Here is a 19,152-nt window from a genome sequence, read left to right as displayed (position 1 = left end):
TTGAACTGCAATTCACACCTGTCTTTGGTTCCTAATTTCCTCAGTTTGTCCTGGGACGGACATGAAACTGGAGTTGTCGTTCAGTTTGGAGAACCATTACTACACGCTGCGCAAGCAGTATGAGAACTGCCATGAGGTGCAGGGCAACCTTGAGATCACCTACCTTACGGGGAACCGCAACCTATCTTTCCTGCAGGTAAGTCAACATGCGCAAGGTTCACCTTTGTGTAAACTGGTTTAATTTTCCCCAAATCATGGGTTATGTGAGAGGCTGGTCTCCCTTTGGGATCTCCCAACATTCCACAGCTTGAGTTTCATTATTGGAACTGTGGGGCATGATAGCTTTGCTGCCCATACACAGTCTTGGCAGAACCTGATTTATTTGCCTCCCCCTGTGGGATCCAGGGTTCTGTGGCAATTTGTACAATCCATCTCGTGGACTCACTGAGCACAACAAGTGCATCACAGAATGAGAGAGGAGGATGGTTCATTCCCTCTGCTCCTGGTGGGTGCTGCGTTCCTCTCTGGTGGAGGCTTTTCTCAGTAAGAAGTCTGACAACACCAGGTTTAAGTCCAACCAATTTATTTGATAGTAAACTCACAAGCTTTCGAGGTTTACCTCTTCGTCAGGTGTATGAAGAGTTCTGGCCTCAGACAGAGCATATAAAGCACAGACAGTTTACAGATTACTGATTAGAATGTGAATCTTTACACCTAACCTGCTGTTCAAGTCCTAAAGTGGTTGACAATGTGAATGGAAGTAGCACTGATCACAGGTTAAAGAGATGTGTATTGTCTCCAGACAGTACAGTAAGTGAGGTTTTGCAAACCCAGGCAAGTCATGGGGGTTACAGATAGTGCGACATGAACCCAAGATCCCTGTTGAGACCGTCCTCATGTGTGCGGAACTTGGCTATCAGTCTCTACTCAGCGACTGCGCTGTCGTGTGTCGTGAAGGCTGCCTTGGAGAATGCTTACCCGAAGGTCAGAGGCCGAATGCCCGTGACCACTGAAGTGTTTGCCAACAGGAAGGGAACAGTCTTGCCTGGTGATTGTCGAGCGATGTTCATTCATCTGTTGTCGTAGCGTCTGCATGGTCTCCCCAATGTACCATGTTTCGGGACATCCTTTCTTGCAACATACCAGGTAGACAACGTTGGCCGAGTTGCAAGAGTATGTACCGTGTACCTGGTGGATGGTATTCTCACGTGTGATGATGTCATCCATGTCAATGATCTGGCATGTCTTGCAGAGGTTGCTGTGGCAGGGTTGTGTGGTATTGTAGTCACTGTTCTCCTGAAGGCTGGGTAGTTTGCTGTGAACAATGGTCTGTTTGAGGTTGCGTGGTTGTCTGAAGGCAAGAAGTGGGGGTGTGGGGATGGCCCTGGCGAGATGTTCGTCTTCATCAATGATATGTTGAAGACTCCGGAGAAGATGTCGTAGCTTCTCCGCTCCAGGGAAGTACTGGACGACAAAGGGTACTCCTTGTCCACTGTGTCCCGTGTTTGTCTTCTGAGCTGGATTTTTTTGTCAGACTTCTTACTGTGTTTACCCCAGTCCAACGCCAGCATCTCCACATCATGACTACTATCGACACCGGAGGCTTTTCTCTCCAGGGCTTGGTGTCAGTCATCCCTAGGCAATAACCAACATAACCAACTGGGCTCTTGTTTGGTGGATACCTGGGTTTCAGATCCCGGGTCAGGGCAACAATCAATGGAAAGCACAGAATCCAACTCAGAAGCCTTGGCTGAGATCTGTGCAGAACAGGGGTAGAATCTGCCCTTCCCCGCTTCTCTTGATCAGTGATTGTCTGTAAACTGACTGAAGGGTCGGAGGACTTGTCTGTTGATGAACTCTCTACTTCTTAGAAATTCCAAGTTTGGGGTTTATGGATCTTGTTTTTTTTTGTGCAGAATATTCAGGAGGTCCAAGGTTATGTTTTAATAGCACACAATGAAGTAGACTACATTCCTCTAGAAAATCTCCGCATCATAAGAGGAAGCCAGTTGTACGAGGATCAGTTTGCACTGGCTGTCTTGTCTAATTTTAACCCCAGCGGTACTGGGCTCCGAGAACTTCGGTTGAAAAGCCTGACAGGTTAGACCTATTTTACAATCTCCCCTTTTCTGTTTCTCGGTTTCTCAATTCTGTAAACTCATCCTGTCTGATATTATGAATTTGAGCTAGATTTGGGATCAGTAATAGAATAACTGATGATAAAATTCCTGCACTCCCAAAAACCCAGTAACAGATCCTGCCTCTTCTGCCTGTGTTAGTCATGGTAAGAGGTCTCACAACACCAGGTTAAAGTCCAACAGGTTTATTTGAAGCAAAAGCCACTAGCTTCTGGGGCACTGCCCCTTCATCAGGTGAAGAAGCAGCTGGCCTCTTCACCTGACAAAGGGGCAGCCAGCCCTCCGAAAGTCTTTTGCTACCAAATAAACCTGTTGGACTTTAACCTGGTGTTGTGAGACTTCTTTCTGTATTTACCCCAGTCCACGCCGGCATCTCCACATCATGTGTTAGTCATGCTCAGGGGATGAACTAACCTATCCTGGGAATTGACAGAGTGATCTATTACCCACTGCAGCTGGCTGGAGTAATTCCTGGTTGACAGTTGGAGATCGTAATTCTGACGGGAGTTATTTTTGCAGGAATTGGGCATTTCTGGGGCTCTTCACCTGTGATTTAAAGTAAAGCTAGTTTTCTTCCAGCAGTCAACAGTTACAAATCCAATTGAATTCCCCTGTTAGGGATTCCAGGGGATCAGCAGAAGAGGCAAAGAATGCATGAAACATGAATAATGCTGGCAAAATTCTGCAGGTTTGGAAGAAAAGGAGAAAGAGACTTGAGGCTACCATCATTTAGAGATATGGAGAGTGTGATTTGGAATGGGCACAGTACAGTAACAGAGACCACCTTGATGGGGTTGGAGAACCAACACAACAGTATTGTCCACATCTTAAACCTAGCTCGACAAGAGTACATTAAGAACATAACATAAGAACATAAGAAATAGGAGCAGGAGTAGGCCGACTAGCCCTTCGAGCCTGCCCCGCCATTCAATAAGATCATGGCTGATCTGTCTTGGCTCAGTTCCACATTCCTGCCCTCTCCCCATAACCCTTAATCCCCTCTCTTATCAAAAACCCATCAACCCGCGTCTTAAAAATATTTAGTGAGGTAGCCTCCACCACTTCAACGGGCAGAGAATTCCAGAGATTCACCACCCTTTGAGTGAAGAAGTTCCTCCTCAACTCCGTTCTAAACCGCCCCCACTTTATCTTGAGGCTGTGCCCCCTAGTCCTACTATCCTTTCTGAGCGGGAAGAGTCTCTCCACCTCTATCCTATCCATCCCATTCATCATCTTATACGTCTCAATGAGATCTCCCCTCATTCTTCTTAACTCTAACGAGTACAAGCCTAATTTATTCAGCCTCTCCTCATAGCTCAACCCCCTCAACTCCGGCATCAGCCTAGTAAACCTCCTCTGCACTCCCTCCAAGGCCAAAATATCCTTGCGTAAGTACGGCGCCCAAAACTGCACACAGTACTCCAGCTGCGGCCTCACCAATGCCCTATACAGCTGCAGCAAGACCTCCCTACTTTTATATTCAATCCCCCTCGCGATGAAGGCCAGCATCCCATTCGCCTTCTTGACCACCTGCTGCACCTGCAAGCTGGGTTTTTGCGACTCATGCACAAGGACCCCGAGGTCCCTCTGCACCGTCGCCTGCTGCAGTTTTTCTCCACGTAAGTAATAATCCATGGCCCTTTGGCCCATTGAGCCTGCTCTATCATTCAATACGATCATGGCTGATCTTAGATTTCAACTCCTTTTTCCGACCCACTCCCCACATCCCTTAACTTCCTGAGGCACCAAAAATATGTTCGTCCTAGCCTTAAATATATTCAATGATGGCGCATCAACAGCCCTCGGGGGTGGAAAATCAAAAAGTTCACAACCAAGGGAAGGGTAAAACTACAAGAAATAAAATGTTTAGTGGGAACCAAAGCATCAGGTTAGTATGTAAAGAGAAAATAGAGGTTAATAGGATGAACAGGCAGGCCCAATCTAACGACCATCAGAAATTGGTATAGGAGATCAAAATGGGTGAAAAGTGTAGTGCACAAGAAAATCCTGCAAGGGGAAGACAAACCAGTCGGACATATTTAAAAACTCTGTACCCAAATGCACGCAGTATTTGGAATGAGCTGACAGCACAAGTAGAGTCAAATGGGTATGATTTGGTGGAGATTACTGAAACTTGGTTACAGGAGGATCAGGAGTTGAATGTCCAAGGGCAGTCAGTATTCCAGAAGGATAGACTGGCTGGAACAGGAGGTGGAGTTACTTTATTGGTTAAAGATGACATCAAGCCTGTATTAAGAAATGAAACTGACACTAAGGGCCAACATGTTAAATCAATCTGGGTGGAAATAAAAAACTAAGGAAGTAACATCAGAGTAATTTACAGCCCCAGAGCAATACTGTCACAGTGAGGCACAGTATAAACCAAGAAATAATGAGAGCTTGTGAGAAGGGCATAGATAATCATGGGTGATTTTAACATGCACATTGACTGGACCAATCACATTGCAAAGGCAGCCTCGAGGGAGATTTCAGAGAATGTATGAGGGACTGTTTCTTAGAGCAATACATTACGGAACTAACCAGGGAGCAGGCTATTTTAGATTTAGTATTATGTAATGAAAAGGTTGATAAATAGTCTTGTTGTTAGAGATCCTTTTGGAGAGAGTGATCACAGTTTCAGATTCAGATTGAGCGAGAGAAGACAGAGTGCCATGCTAGAGTTTCAGCATTGGGAAGAGCTAATTATACAGGCCTGAGGAAAGAGTTGACCCAAGTAAACTGGGAACAAATAATTGAGAGCAGGATAGTTGAGGAACAATGTTGGATGTTCAGGTGATATTGAATATCTCTTAATTAAACTATCTTCCTGAGAGGAAGAGGAATTATAAAAGGAAGGAAACTGTTCCATGGCTAGACAAGAAAGTCAAAAAGGATAATAAAGGCAAAAACTAGAGTGTGTCAAATGCAAAAATTAGTGGCAAGCTGGAGGATTGGGAGAATGTTAAAGTTCAGCAAAGGCTACTGAAAATAGAATCAAAAGATCTAAGATGAACTATGAAAAGAAACTAGCAGAAAACATAAACACAGATACCAAAAGTTTCTATAAGTGTATAAAGAGGAAGAGATTAGCTAAAGTAATTGATGGCCCTTTAGAGGACGATACCAGTGAGGTACTAATGGGGAACATAGAGATGGCAGAGACACTAAACCAATATTTTGCCTCTGTCTTCACAGTAGAGGATAATAAAAATTTTCCAAAAACTATAGTTAATGCAGAGGAACTTGGTGCAATAACCATCACTGGGAAGAAGGTATTGAATAAACTAATGGGTTTAAAGGCAGGTAGGATTCCAGGACCTGATGGTCTTGCCCCCTGGGGTATTAAAGGAGATGGCAGCAGAGATAGTGGATGGATTGGTTGTGATATTTCAAAATTCCTTGGATTCTGGTAAGATCCCGGTGGATTGGAAACATGCTAGTGTGGTGCCCTGCATTCAGAAAGGAGAGAGGCAAAAAGTAGGAAACTAATTTGCTGAGCCTTTTCTGTACTCCCCCCAGTGCCAGTATTCCAGATGTGGTCTCACCAAACATCCTAATCCTTGAGCAAGACTTCTTTATTCTTGTTTTCCAATCCCCTTATGCTAAAGGCCAACAGGTCATTTGCTTTCCTAATTACATGCTGCACCTGCAAACTAACTTTCTGTGTTCCTTGTACAAACACACTCAAATCTCTTTGAATGTCAATGCAAGCAAGATCCTTATCTTTTTTTAAAAAAACCTACTTTTATTTTTATAACCAAAGTAAATAACTTCACACTCCTCCACATTATAACCAATCTGTCGCACACTCATCCAACCTGTCTCTATCTCTTTGCAGCCTCCTTGTAGCTTATCTTCCCACCTAGCTTGGGATCATCAGCAAACTTAGCTGCAGTGCTGTCTATCTCTCCATCTATTTCATTAATACAGATTGTAGCTGAGGCCCCTGCAGAGATCCATGCAGCACACTGCCTGCCAACTTGAAAAAGCCCTGTTTATGCCCACTCTGTTTTCTATATGTTAATCAATATTACTCCATGCTAATATTACTCCTAACTCCATGAGCCCCTATCTTGCATTTGTACGGCACCTTATTGAAGGCCTATTGGAAATCCAGGTATACTACATCTATTGGTCCCTCTGTAACTACCTTACTAATTATATCCACAAAAATCTCTAATAAATTTGTCAAAAATAAATAACTAGTAAAAAATAATAAATAAAAGAATATATTTTTCTTCAAATAAACAACGTTGACTTGTTCTAATCATACAATGCATTTTTAAGTGCATTGATAAGACTTCCTTAAGTTGAAGTTTAAAAACAGGGAAATATGTTGCAGCTGTATAAGGTGCTGGTGAGGCCACATCTGGAGTACTGTGTACAGTTTTGGTCTCCTTACTTGAGAAAGGATATACTGACACTGGAGGGGGTGCAGGGGAGATTCACTAGGTTGATTCTGGAGTTGAGATGGTTGGCTTATGAGGAGAGACTAAGTAGACTGGGGCTATACTCATTGGAATTTAGAAGAATGAGGGAGGGATCTTATAGAAACATATTAAGATTATGAATGGAATAAATAAGATGGAAGCACGGAGATTATTTTCACTGATGAGTAAAAGCAGAATTAGGGGGCATAACTCCAAAATAAAAGAGAGCAGATTTAGGACTGAGTTGAGGAGGAACCTCTTCACCCGAAGGGTTGTGAATCTATGGAATCCCCTGGCCAGTGAAGCAATTGAGGCTACCTCATTGAATGTTTTTAAGGCAAGGATAGATAAACTTTAAACAGTAAAGGAATTAAGGGTTATAGTGAGAGGGCGGGTAAATGGAGCTGAGTCCACAAAAAGATCAGCCATGATCTCACTGAATAGCAGAGCAGGCTCGAGGCACAAAATGGCCTACTCCTGCTCCCAGTTTTTATGTTCTTAATAGTGGATTCCAGCATTTTCCCAACAACTGATGTCAGACTAATTGGCCTGTAGTTCACTGTTTTCTCAATTCCTCCTTTATTGAAATGCAATGGAATATTTACCAACTTCCTTTGAAACTGATTCTGACTGGGACCACAAAGTTGGCTAACAACACCTTTGATTTTCAAACTCAGAGAAAGATGCAGGGAAGTGGAGGACAGAGAATTTAAGTTCAGTGGGATGGGTGATTAAGCTGATGTATGAGGAATCAGGTTTATAATGCTCATAGTCTGAACATATTCCATTCCCTAAAATGGTCGAACAAGCCACCCAGTTGCTCACTGACACCTGCCCAAGGGCCAGTAGGAATGGGTATTAAATGTTGGCCTTGTCAGCAATGCTCATATCTGAAGAATGAATATTAAAACAGTCTGAGCGTTTAATGGTTTTGCCGAACTTAGTGACTTGTGTTTTACACTCTAGCACCAAATGATATGGAAAGCCTATGATACAGTCAGTAATGCCAGTGTGTGTTTGACAGAAATCCTGATTGGGAGTGTTCAGATCAGCAATAATCCCTGGCTTTGTTACCAAGAGACCATCCAATGGGATGACATTCAGGACAAGAAAAACACAATCCCTTTTGTAGGACCAGTGGATGTGAACCGAACTGTGCAGTGTGAGTATATGTTTGGTGAACTGGGGTGGGGGGATGGACGTCTCTACAACATGTCCATGTGGTGCCAGAAGTGTTACTGAACGTTATGGACACTGTTTTAATGCTGTATGTATATCTGTCTCTCACCCTCAGGCGGCAATTGTACCTGTAAATCAGGATCATGCTGGGGCACAGGTCCTGAATATTGCCAGATATGTAAGTAGTTACCCTATAATTTATTTATATTTGAATTAGACTGCAAGTGAATATTGCTGAGCTTTGTTGCAGTGTCAGAAATTTTTGAAGGGGTCAGTTTTTTGAAGGGGTAACCAAGAAGGTAGATGAGTGCAGTGCAGTTGATGCTGTCTACATGGACTTTAGCAAGGCCTTTGACAAGGTACCACATGGTAGATTGATGCATAAGGGATCCAGTTTGAGGTATCTAAATGGATACAAAATTGGCTTCTTGACAGAAGCCAGAGGGTGGTTGTAGAGGATTGTTTTTCAAGCTGGAGGCCTGTGACCAGTGGTGAGCGTCAGGAATCAGTGCTGAGTCTACTGTTATTTATTATTTGTCATTTATATTAATGATTTGGATGAGAATATAGACGGCATGGTAAGTTTACAGATCACTATCAAATAAATCGGCTGGACTTAAACCTGGTGTTGTCAGACTTCTTACTAAGTTTGCAGATGACACCAAGATTGGTGGCATAGTGGAGAAAGAAAGTTATCTCCGATTGCAATGGGATCTTGATCAATTGGGCCAGTAGGCTGACAAATGGCAGATGGAGTTTAATTTAGACAAATGCGAGGTGATGCATTTTGGTAGATTGAGCCAGGGCTGAACTTACTCAGTCAATGAAGAGGTGTTGGGAGAGTTACAAAACAAAGAGATCGATGGGTACATGTTCATAGCTCCTTGAAAGTGGAGTCACAGGTGGACAGAGTGGTGAAGAAGACATTCAGCATGGTTGGTTTCATCGGTCAGAACATTGAATACAGTTGGAATGTCTTGTTGAAATTGTACAACACGTTGGTAAGGCCACACTTGGAATACTTTGTGCAGTAAGGATATTATTAATTTAGAAAGAGTGCAAAATAGATTTACTAGGATGCTATTGGGACTTGATGGTTTGGGTTATAAGGAGAAACTGGATAGACTGGGACTTTTTTCTCTGGAGCATAGGCGGTCTATAAAATAATGAGGGGCACAGATCAGCTAGTTAGTCATATCTTTTCCCAAAAATGGAGGACATAGATTTAAGGTGAGAGGGGAGAGATACAAAAGTGTTCAGAGGAGCAATTTTTTCACACACAGTGTGGTGAGTGTCTCGAACAAGTTGCCAGAGGTGGTAGTAGAGGCAGGTACAATGTTGTCTTTTAAAAAGCATTTAGATAGTTACATGGGTAAGATGGGCATAGAGGGATATGGGCCAAATGCGGGCCATTGGGCTTGGCTTAGGGATTTAAGAAGAAAGGGCAACATGGACAAGCTGGGCTGAAGGACCTCTTCCATGCTGTAAACCTCTCTGACTCTATCATAGACACCGACTTCACTGTTTTGACTTATCCATGGAGGAGGGAGTGAGGTTTCCCTGGCTGGCAGCGGGTGAGATATGTTGCAGTGATTTTCTACCTTCTCCCACATTAAATATCCTGTTTGAACAGTGAACAGTGTGAGTGGCTTCAGGTCACATTTCACTCAGAACTTGTACTCGGGTGAAGAAGGACATTTCTTCCAGTTTCTGGTTTGCTGAGGTCATTGGGAGTTGTTGTGTTGGATGAGACTGGGAAGAACCTCATTATGCCTGTACATGTGGTTCTGCATTGCACTTGTACCACAGAATGTTTGCACTTTATTTTGAATCTGATGCTTGAATGTTTCAGCACACTTGGTACTTTGAACACTTTGTGTTTTAGTGACTCGGAAGATCTGTGCCACTGAATGTCTGACTCGATGTAAAGGACGAGACCCGACTGATTGTTGCCACAGCCAGTGTGCCGCAGGCTGCACTGGACCAAAGGACACTGACTGCTTGGTACGTGCACACCTGGACATACACTAGAAACAGCAGATAGATTCGCTCTTTAGCGGAATGCCGTGGTTTTATCATCACTTTCTTCTCTGAGGGATCTGTATAAGGATCCACACACTGATTAATAGTTTAGTTCATTACAACATGAGCTCTCAGAGGCTGCAACCAACTTTATTGCAGTGATGGATTGGTTGTTCTGCATGGATGGAGGTTATGAAAGATTCTCACACAGAGTATGATGGTGGGTAGGGGGACGTGGGCTATGATCCCATTGGATATCAAACAACAGAGCTGGAGCACTGTTGTCCTCTGGCCCTGATGTCTGGAGTTCAGGGCCCTGACGTTGAAGTTTGGGCCTGCCTGCACATTGTGATGCAGAGGTGGAAGTGCTGCTCTGAGACATGGGAGTGGTGTGTAAGATGAAGAAATGAGTAAATTTTGAGCTAGTTCTTATGTCTTTAACCCTCTGATCCTGTCCTGGATGCTGTGCACAACACTAGCTCTTGTCTCTGATTAGGATTCTCCTGACATGTGGCTGATCTATGTCTTCTCCTCCAGGCCTGTTACTATTTCAGCAACAGTGGAACGTGTCGGGGAGACTGCCCACCACTCAACATATACAATGCTCACACCTATCAGATGGAGCCCAATCCCGAGGGAACGTACATTTTTGGAGCCAGCTGTGTCAAGAAGTGTCCACGTAAGATCCTGCTGTACCTTTCCAGTGTTTTTAATTCCTTCTTTATTCCTCTGTAAATTTACCTTTAACACTGTTGTAATATATTTCCTTTTTCCTACTACCCCTTCCCCCACCATCTTCCTTCCTCACTTCCTTTTCCTGTCCTGTGTCATTCTCGCAGGCAATTACTTAGCGAATAATGTGGGTTCATGCACTCTGAACTGTCCAAATGACACCAAGGAAGTGAACAGGGGGGATGAACAGAAATGTGAGAAGTGCAATGGCCCCTGTCCCAAAGGTCAGTATTGAGTGACGAGGTGAGTGGATAACAGCTTCAGTTCTGTGCTCTTCCTGCCAGCTGAGGGATGGTGGGGTGAGAGAATGGTCATCCTAAAGATTTATTAATTCTCCAATTCCTGATAGTGTGGGGAGACATGTGATTCCCGTGGGCTGTGACTCTGGTTTTGTTAGTGACGTGTAAACAATGGGCTCACATTTAACCTTCATCCGCTTTGAATGGTAAGGATGAGCTTGGGTTCATTCGTAATGCATGTTCTTGGTCCTGCGGTATAAGAACATAAGAAATAGGAGCAGGAGTAGGCCATCTAGCCCTTCGAGCCTGCCCCGCCATTCAATAAGATCATGGCTGATCTGTCGTGGCTCAGTTCCACATTCCCGCCCTCTCCCCATAACCCTTAATCCCCTCGCTTATCAAAAACCCATCAACCCGCGTCTTAAAATATTTAGCGAGGTAGCCTCCACCACTTCAACGGGCAGAGAATTCCAGAGATTCACCACCCTTTGAGTGAAGAAGTTCCTCCTCAACTCCGTTCTAAACCGCCCCCCCTTTATCTTGAGGCTGTGCCCCCTAGTCCTACTGTCCTTTCTGAGCGGGAAGAGTCTCTCCACCTCTATCCTATCCATCCCATTCATCATCTTATACGTCTCAATGAGATCTCCCCTCATTCTATGACAAGGCCTGGATTCTATCCAGCAGCAGGGTGCAAACTCGGACTGGAACTGGCCACCTCCAGATCACTGAGAAACTGGGAAGTCGGAAAGGAAATCTGATTACTGCTGTGGTTCCCCATTGGCTGGGTGTGCTCAGTGACTGGCTTCAGCAGGCCTGTGAACCAGGCCTCTGTCAAGTTGATGAGTTTCATTTTCTGGACACAAGCCAATATAATCTCTGTGTTTGACATTATTTGTTGCTGGCTACTTTCCTGCTTGTTCCTTGCTGAGTTGAGTTGTCTTGTCTTGCAGTGTGTAACGGTTTGGGTGTAAACAATCTGAAGGGAGAGTGGGCTGTAAACTCTAACAACATCGATTCCTTCACTGGCTGCACCAAGATCTTCGGAAGCTTGGTATTTCTTGCTGAGACCTTTTCTGGGTGAGTGCTGCCCACTGCCAACCCCGATCCATCCTCAAGTTCTATTCTCTGACTCTGAATATTCACTTGCTCACTCCAGTAATGAGCTGCTTAGGCACAAACTCTTTCTTCAGTGTCAACCTTCCAAGACCTTACATGTTTGCTTTAACTTAAATGCATAAAAGTTTAAAGTTTATTTATTAGTCACAAGTAGGCTTACAATCACACTGCAATGAAGTTACTGTGAAAATCCCCCAGTCGCCACATTCCACCACCTGTTCAGATACACTTGAGGGAGAATTTAGCATGGCCACTAGCTAACTCGCACACCTTTAGGACTGTCGGAGGAAATTAAGAACCTGGAGGAAACCCACGGAGACATGGGGAGAACATGCAGACTTCACACAGACAGTGACCCAAGCCGGGAATTGAATCAAGGTCCCTGGCATTGTGAGGCTGCAGTGCTAGCAGGAAATTGTGACACAGTTATTTTCCAGTATGTGTTGGGAGTGTGCAAGGTATCCTGCCTTGAAGAAGGGGCATCTAAAAATCTAGTTTGTAATGTCCTCACAATGCTGTGGTTTCATGCAATTTGCATCTACAGCTGCCTCCTCTCTCTGGTGGAGACCAGGTGCTGCCATGAGCCAAGCATCGATCAATCAATCCCACTTCTTAGTTTTCACTCAGGTCAATAGAAATGCTAATCTCTGGCTCTATAGGAACCAGTTTGTCCACAACCTCATCTGAACAGCTTTTCCTGAGTGATATCTCCAGTACTCGTACTCAGTTTTGCACTAGCTAACCCATTCACAAAATAGAAGATAAAGAGTTTGCAGCCTGTGACTATAGGGTGTAGAGTCAGAGTGAGGCATTTCAACTTTGATATGAGATTTTCAGTCTTCAAACTGGCTAATGCTGATTCTGTCAGTGCTTCACACAGCCTTGTCTCATCACATGAGTACACCCCACTGAAACACCCAGTGTCCTGCACAGTTCATCCACCCCCTGTTGGAATTACATGTCAAGAAGGGTTCCATTCTGGAGGGACGTGGGAATTGAGAGAGGAGGCAGAATATTTCAATTTTGGTGCAGTGAAGCTGGTCTCTTTGTTTTAGTGGTCTGACTGTTTATTTTTTGCCTTTCTAGTAACCCAGCTGCAAAGATTCCACCCCTGGATCCAAGGAAACTACAGGTCTTTGGTCCATTGACAGAGATCACTGGTATGGACTTTGCATCTTGAGTCTCAGTCAGCTTGTTACCATTAGAGCAGTGTTTAAGTGAGTTCACACCCTTCTAGTCAAATCGTAGAATCATCATAGTATCCCTACAGTGCAGAAGGAGGCCATTCAGCCCATCAAGTCTGCACCGATCACAATTCCACCCAGGAACTATCCCCATAGTCCCACATATTTACTCGGCTAATGCCCTGACACTAGGGTCAATTTAGCATGGGCAATCCACCTAATCTGCACATCTTTGCGCTATGGGAGCAAACCAAAGCACCTGGAGGAAACAGGTGAGAAGGTACAAACTCCACACAAACAGTGACCCGAGGCTGGAATCGAATCTGGGTCCCTGGCGCTGAGGCAGCAGTGCTAACTACTACCACCGCGCTGCCCCAATAGGTTCACAGAAGTTTGAGCACAGAAAGCCTTTCAAGCCAGTATCCTTTTGCTGCTACTAACTACACACAAAGTATCAGTCATCCCCTTTCCTGTCCTATCTTTAAAACCTTCATAATTTTCCAGTGTTTCTTTAATCATTTCCTGAAAGGCTGTGACTGACTCAGAGCAGTAGCTCTGTGGTAAAGCCATCTTATTCTGAATGAGAAACAATATTTCCCCTCTCACTTTCATAGTTTCCTGGATAGAGGCCATTTGGCCCATTGCTCCTATGGTGGCTCTTTGAAAGAGCTATCCAATTAGTCCCGTTTAGAAAGTGAGTCAACTCACCTGATGAAGGAGTGACACTCCGAAAGTTCCTGATTCCAAATAAACCTGTTGGACTTTAACCTGGCGTTGTGAGTCTTCTTACTGTCCTTTATCAATGGTATGTGTAATATCCTGAAAAAGCTCTAAGTTTTTCGAACATGATTTCTCTTTCATAAATCTGTGTTGACTCTGCCCAATTATACCATTCTTTTCTAAATGTCTAGTTGTCACATCTCTTACAATATCAAACCAACATGTGTGTAGTTTTCCATCCCCCCCGCTTCCTCCCTCCTTAAATAGTGGGATTATACCCGTTACATTCCTCCTTTCCTACAGTGCAACAATTTTTCAATTTCAAGTATTTATCTCATTTCCTTTTGAAAATTACTGTTGAATTTGCTCCCATCACCCATCCAGTCAGCACATTGTCCTTATTTACTTCATGATTCTGAAAACCTCTATGAAATCGCCTTTCAATTTTTCTGTTAGACTGGAGAAGCTGGGATTGTTCTAACATATATAATTGAAATCCCTCATTTTCTAACCTTCTCTGCTCTCCAAGGTTCTGACATCCTTCCCAAAATGTGATGCTGAGAATTGAACACAGCTGTGACTGTTGCTGCTAAGCTGGATTGATCCCCTTGTTACTAATTCACCAACCTGTGGAAAGAAACTCCCTCTATTTAGATGCAAACTCTTTCAAAACTTTGAATACACTTACAGGAACTCCTTTTAATGTCACTTCTCAATGAATAAAACCTAACTGTTCAAGCATTAATACTAAACTTGGTGCCACCATATCTTTGCCCATCCATTTACAAATTTGTGTACCAGCTGCCCAGTCCTTGGAATCTATCTGTCGCACATACACACACATACGTGAGAGGGGTTTCATAATGTCTGCTGTTAAACTGTGGATAAGGCAAAAGGAAGTGTGTTTGGGGTAACAACAACAAAAAAATACAAGTAGGGGTTTTACATGCAACCAGAGACCAGAATCAGAAATCAGCTGGAATATTCCTTCTGAGGGGAGGTTGACTACAGAATGCTGTGTATGGTGTCATGAATGTACTTCAGTCAGATTTCTCTTGCTATGCAGGGTATTTGTATATCGACGCCTGGCCACAGAATTTTACTGATCTGAGTATATTTGAGAATCTTGCTGTCATCCGAGGACGAGTGGTGTACAGGTGAGATTCACTTGACCAATCTCTGCGTTCATGGCGATCCTCTCGCACACACTGGTTCTGCACCAATGAGCAAAAACCCATCATCCGTGCACCCACTGCCCTCTCTCCCATTGTCCGTGCGCCCACTGCCCTCTCTCCTAACGCCTTTGCACTCACTGCACCCAACCTCTGCACTCACAATGCATTTACATTTTTGTGAGTTGATGGACGTTAATTGCTACATTAAGACTGAAGGGAGTTATTGTAAAAATCCCATTTTGTAACAACTCTAAGCAATCAACCCACTTCGTAAATTGATTTTGAATTTTGATTTGGTTCCCTCTCTGTTTACAGAGGTGCTTATGCATTGTTAGTACAGAATCTCCAGATAGAGTCTCTAGGATTTCGGTCTCTGAAGGAAATTAGTAATGGGCTGGTGCTCATTCACCAAAACCCTAACCTCTGCTACATCAGCTCCATTCCCTGGAACCAGCTGTTTAAGGAGGAACGTCAAGAGGCATTGCTAACGGCCAACAAACCACAGGACATGTGCGGTAAGTAGGAACATCCACTGGGCAAGTCATCCAATCATCTTACACTGGTTGAATCCTCTGTGGTAAATTCACTAAAAGAAACAAGAACAATGAGGCACTTGCTTTTTTTTTGTCATTGTAAATAGATTGTTTTTATTGGGTACCAGGGATGTTGCTGAGTGTTTGAAGGATTCTCCTCCAGCCTCACAAACATCTGAGATATCTGCATTTGTCTAACTACAGCCTCTCTCATATCCCCGATTTTAATCATTTCGCCATTGGTTTTCGCACCTTCAATTGACTCAGCCTGAGCTCTGGAATTCCTCTGTATCTCCTCCTTTAAGGCGCTACTTAAAACCTACCTCTGATTAAGCTATTGATCATCTGATCTTTTTCTGCTTATATATGACTCGACGGCACATGTAACAATAATTGGTTGAGAATATTCCTGTGAAATGGCCTGTCTTGTTTCCTTACGTTAAAGGCGCTATGGAAATATAAACTGTTAAAGAACAAAGTACAGGAACAGTCCCTTCGGCCCTCCAAGGCTGTTGCCGATCATGATGCCCTAACTAAACAAAAAACCTGCCCTCACTTGGTCTGTATCCCTCTATTTCCTCCCTATTCATGTACCCATCCAGATACCTCTTAAATGTTGCAAATGGGCCTGCTTCCACTACATCCTCTGGCAGCATGTTCTAGGCGCCCATCACTCTGTGTGAAAAACTTCCCCTGGACATCTGTCTTAAACTTTCCTCCTCTCACCTTGACACTTCTACTCTGGGTAAAAGCCTCTGACTATCCCTCCTGCCTGTGCCTCACATAATTTTGTAGACCTCTATCAGGTCTCCCCTCAGCCTCTAGTTTAATCAACCTCTCCTCATAGTCAACATGCTCATGACCAGACAACATCCTGGTGAACCTTCTTTGCACACTCTCCAAAGCTTCCACATCCTTCTGAGAATGTGGTGATGGGAACGGCACGCAGTATTCCAAATGTGGCCTAATCAAGGTTTTATATAGCTGCAACAGGAGTTTCCAACTCTTGTACTCAGTGTCCTGGCTGATGAAGGCAAGCATTCCATATGCCTTCTTAATCACCTTGGTCATTGTTAGGGAACTGTGGACCTGTATGCCCAGATCCCTCTGTATGTTAATGTTCCTAAGGGTTCTGCCATTTACAGTATAATTCACATCTAAATTTGATCCCCCAAAATGCATCACCTTGCATTTGTCCAGGTTAAAGTCCATTTACCATTTCTGTGCCCAAGTCTGCAATCTATCTATATCCTGTTGTATCCTCTGACAATTCCCGGCACTCTGAGCAACTCCACCAATCTTTGTGCCATCTGCAAACTTACTAATTAGACTATGTATATTACAAACTACAGAGGTCCGAGCATGGATCCCTACAGAACACCTACAGATCTCCATTCTGAAAAACAGAATTTTTCCACTGCTACTCTCTTCTATAACCAAGCCAGTTCTGTATCCATCTAGCTACCCCACCCGAATCCCATGTGACTTTGGTTTTTGTACCAGTCTGCCATGTGGCACTTTGTCAGCTGCTTTACTAAAGTCCATATAAACTGCATCCACAGCCCTTCACTCATCAAGTTTCTTTGTCACCTCTTCAAAAAACTCAGTCAAGTTGGTGAGACGTGACTTTTCCCCATACAAAACCATGCTGCCTGTCACTAACTAGTCCATTTTCTTCCAAGTATATCCTGTCCCTCAGTAACTTCTCCAAAAGCTTCCCCACCACTGATGTCAGGCTCACTGGCCTATAATTTCCTGGATTTTCCCTGCTTCCTTTCTTTAACAAGAGAACGACATTGGCTATTCTCCAGTCCTCTGGAACCTTGCCTATGGTCAAAGAGGATGTGAAGATAGCTGTTAAGGCCTCAGCTATTTCTTCCCTTGCCTGCTGCAAGAGAGATCCCATTCGGTCCCGGGGGCTTGTCTACCTTAAAGCAATTTAGGATACTCAACACTTCCTCCTTTGATATATTGACGTTCTCGAGAGAATTCACATATCTATCTCTGACCTCAGCATCCGTCATGTCCTTCTCCTTGGTGAATATTGATAGAAAGCACTCGTTGAGGATCTCACCCACTTCCTCCATGCATAACTTTTCTGCACTATTCTTGAGTGTGTCTACTCTTTCTCTTGCCGCTAATCTATGCATAAAAAATCTTGGGATTCTCCTTGACATTTCTTGGCCCCTTTTATTTAGCCCTCCTAATTCCACGTTTAAGTTCCTTCCTACTTTCACTCAGGCTTCATCAGTTTTTAGATGCCTAGACCTATCGTATGCTTCCTTTTTCCTTTTGACTAAGCTTACATGCTGTTGCATATCCAATATTGTGGTGGGGATAGAAACACTGAGCAGTGTGATTCTATTACTGCTAATATTCAGCTTTGGTTTTGTTTATCTATTGAGAAATAATTAAAGTAATTAGATATGGAGCCCAGACAATATTATTTAAATGATCCACGTACAGTAAATCCCGTTTTAAATCATTCCGTTTTAACATTGGTCAATTAATGGGGCCTATATTCACATTTAGTGCTGAAAATCTGTTTTTTAAATCTTTGCATCTGTTTTTAAAAGATTCTTTCACTAGATTTGGGCATCAGCATTATTATTGTCTATTCTCTAATTGTCCTTGAGAAGGAGGTGGTGAGCTGTCTTCTTGAACCACTGCAGTCCATGAGGTGTAGGTATACCCACGGTGCTATTAGGGAGGGAGTTCCAGGATTTTGACCCAGCAACAATGAAGGAATGACGATATAGTTCCAAGACAAAATAATAAGTGACTTAGAGGGCAGGTTGCATCTGCTGCTCTTGTCCTTCTAGGTGGTAGAGATTACAAGTTTGGATGTTGTTGGTGTGGGGCTGCGTGATTAAATTGGTATCATTTTAAAACTGTCCTTTGTTGCTCCAATGACACTTCTTCTTGCCACTGGCCTTTTGGTTTGCTGTCCTTCCCATTCCCTGATCCCCCTCCGTCACTACCAACCCTCCAGTTTGTGGTATCTGCATCTTCCTGACTCTCCATCTCTCCAGTTCACAGTTTGCCAGCTGCAGATTAAAGCTGCTCTTCTTTCCTTTTGCTGCTCATCCCCAGAGCCTTCACTCTGAACGGGGGAGGGGAGAGGGAAGCAGTGAGTAGAAAAACTGTGGAATAGGAGGTTTGGCAAGTGAATGCCAGTGACTGGGAGGGTCAGGGAGAGGCAGAGACTGTGAACCCGAAGGTCAGAGAGCAGGATGTTTACTGAGCAGGAAAGGCGATGTATAGAAAGTTAATATATTTAAAAAATACTTTTTAATATTATTTTGAGTTATTTCATTTACCAATCTAGAAATTAAACTAGGTAAAGTATTTCAACCTACAGAGAGGGAATAATGAATGTCTTTTACTTGTGACAAATGTCCTGTACAGGAAGCGTGATTTGCTTAGAGTTGTTTCACTTAAAGTTGTACTTTTCAGAAAGCAACTACAACTTTAATTGAGGAAGTACTGTATGTAAAAGTTCAAAATGACCATATCATTCCCTACTATATGGTACTGTACAGCCAGGGTGTGTCTCTGTTAGTTCCTGCACACACACTGGGTAAAATGGAATGGTTCATTCCTACGTGTCCATGGTGTCAGCAGAGTTGTGAATAAACCTTCAACTCATCTGGCCAGAAGTCAACGTTATGCCTGACTTTTGTT

The 19,152-nt window shown here is 43.6% G+C and overlaps 1 protein-coding gene across 2 annotated transcripts in view; it reads left to right on the top strand.

Annotated features, from left to right (window-relative positions):
* Positions 1-19,152, top strand: part of LOC145359197 (receptor tyrosine-protein kinase erbB-2-like) — a 65,210-nt gene that overhangs the window by 20,261 nt on the left and 25,797 nt on the right. For both annotated transcript variants that reach the window (XM_080213662.1, XM_080213661.1), the window contains exons 2-12: positions 45-196; positions 1,917-2,100; positions 7,593-7,730; positions 7,863-7,925; positions 9,633-9,751; positions 10,307-10,448; positions 10,609-10,725; positions 11,691-11,817; positions 12,943-13,016; positions 14,827-14,917; positions 15,251-15,450. In XM_080213662.1, coding sequence (XP_080069788.1) covers positions 45-196; positions 1,917-2,100; positions 7,593-7,730; positions 7,863-7,925; positions 9,633-9,751; positions 10,307-10,448; positions 10,609-10,725; positions 11,691-11,817; positions 12,943-13,016; positions 14,827-14,917; positions 15,251-15,450 — 1,407 coding nt within the window. The remainder of the gene's footprint in view (positions 1-44; positions 197-1,916; positions 2,101-7,592; positions 7,731-7,862; positions 7,926-9,632; positions 9,752-10,306; positions 10,449-10,608; positions 10,726-11,690; positions 11,818-12,942; positions 13,017-14,826; positions 14,918-15,250; positions 15,451-19,152) is intronic.

The sequence above is a fragment of the Carcharhinus amblyrhynchos genome, chromosome 27 (genome assembly GCF_965287045.1).
Source record: "Carcharhinus amblyrhynchos chromosome 27, sCarAmb.v2.hapA, whole genome shotgun sequence".
Taxonomy (NCBI): Eukaryota; Metazoa; Chordata; class Chondrichthyes; order Carcharhiniformes; family Carcharhinidae; genus Carcharhinus; species Carcharhinus amblyrhynchos.
Note: the sequence above shows the minus strand (reverse complement) of the source record. Positions and strands in the feature narration are given on the sequence as shown.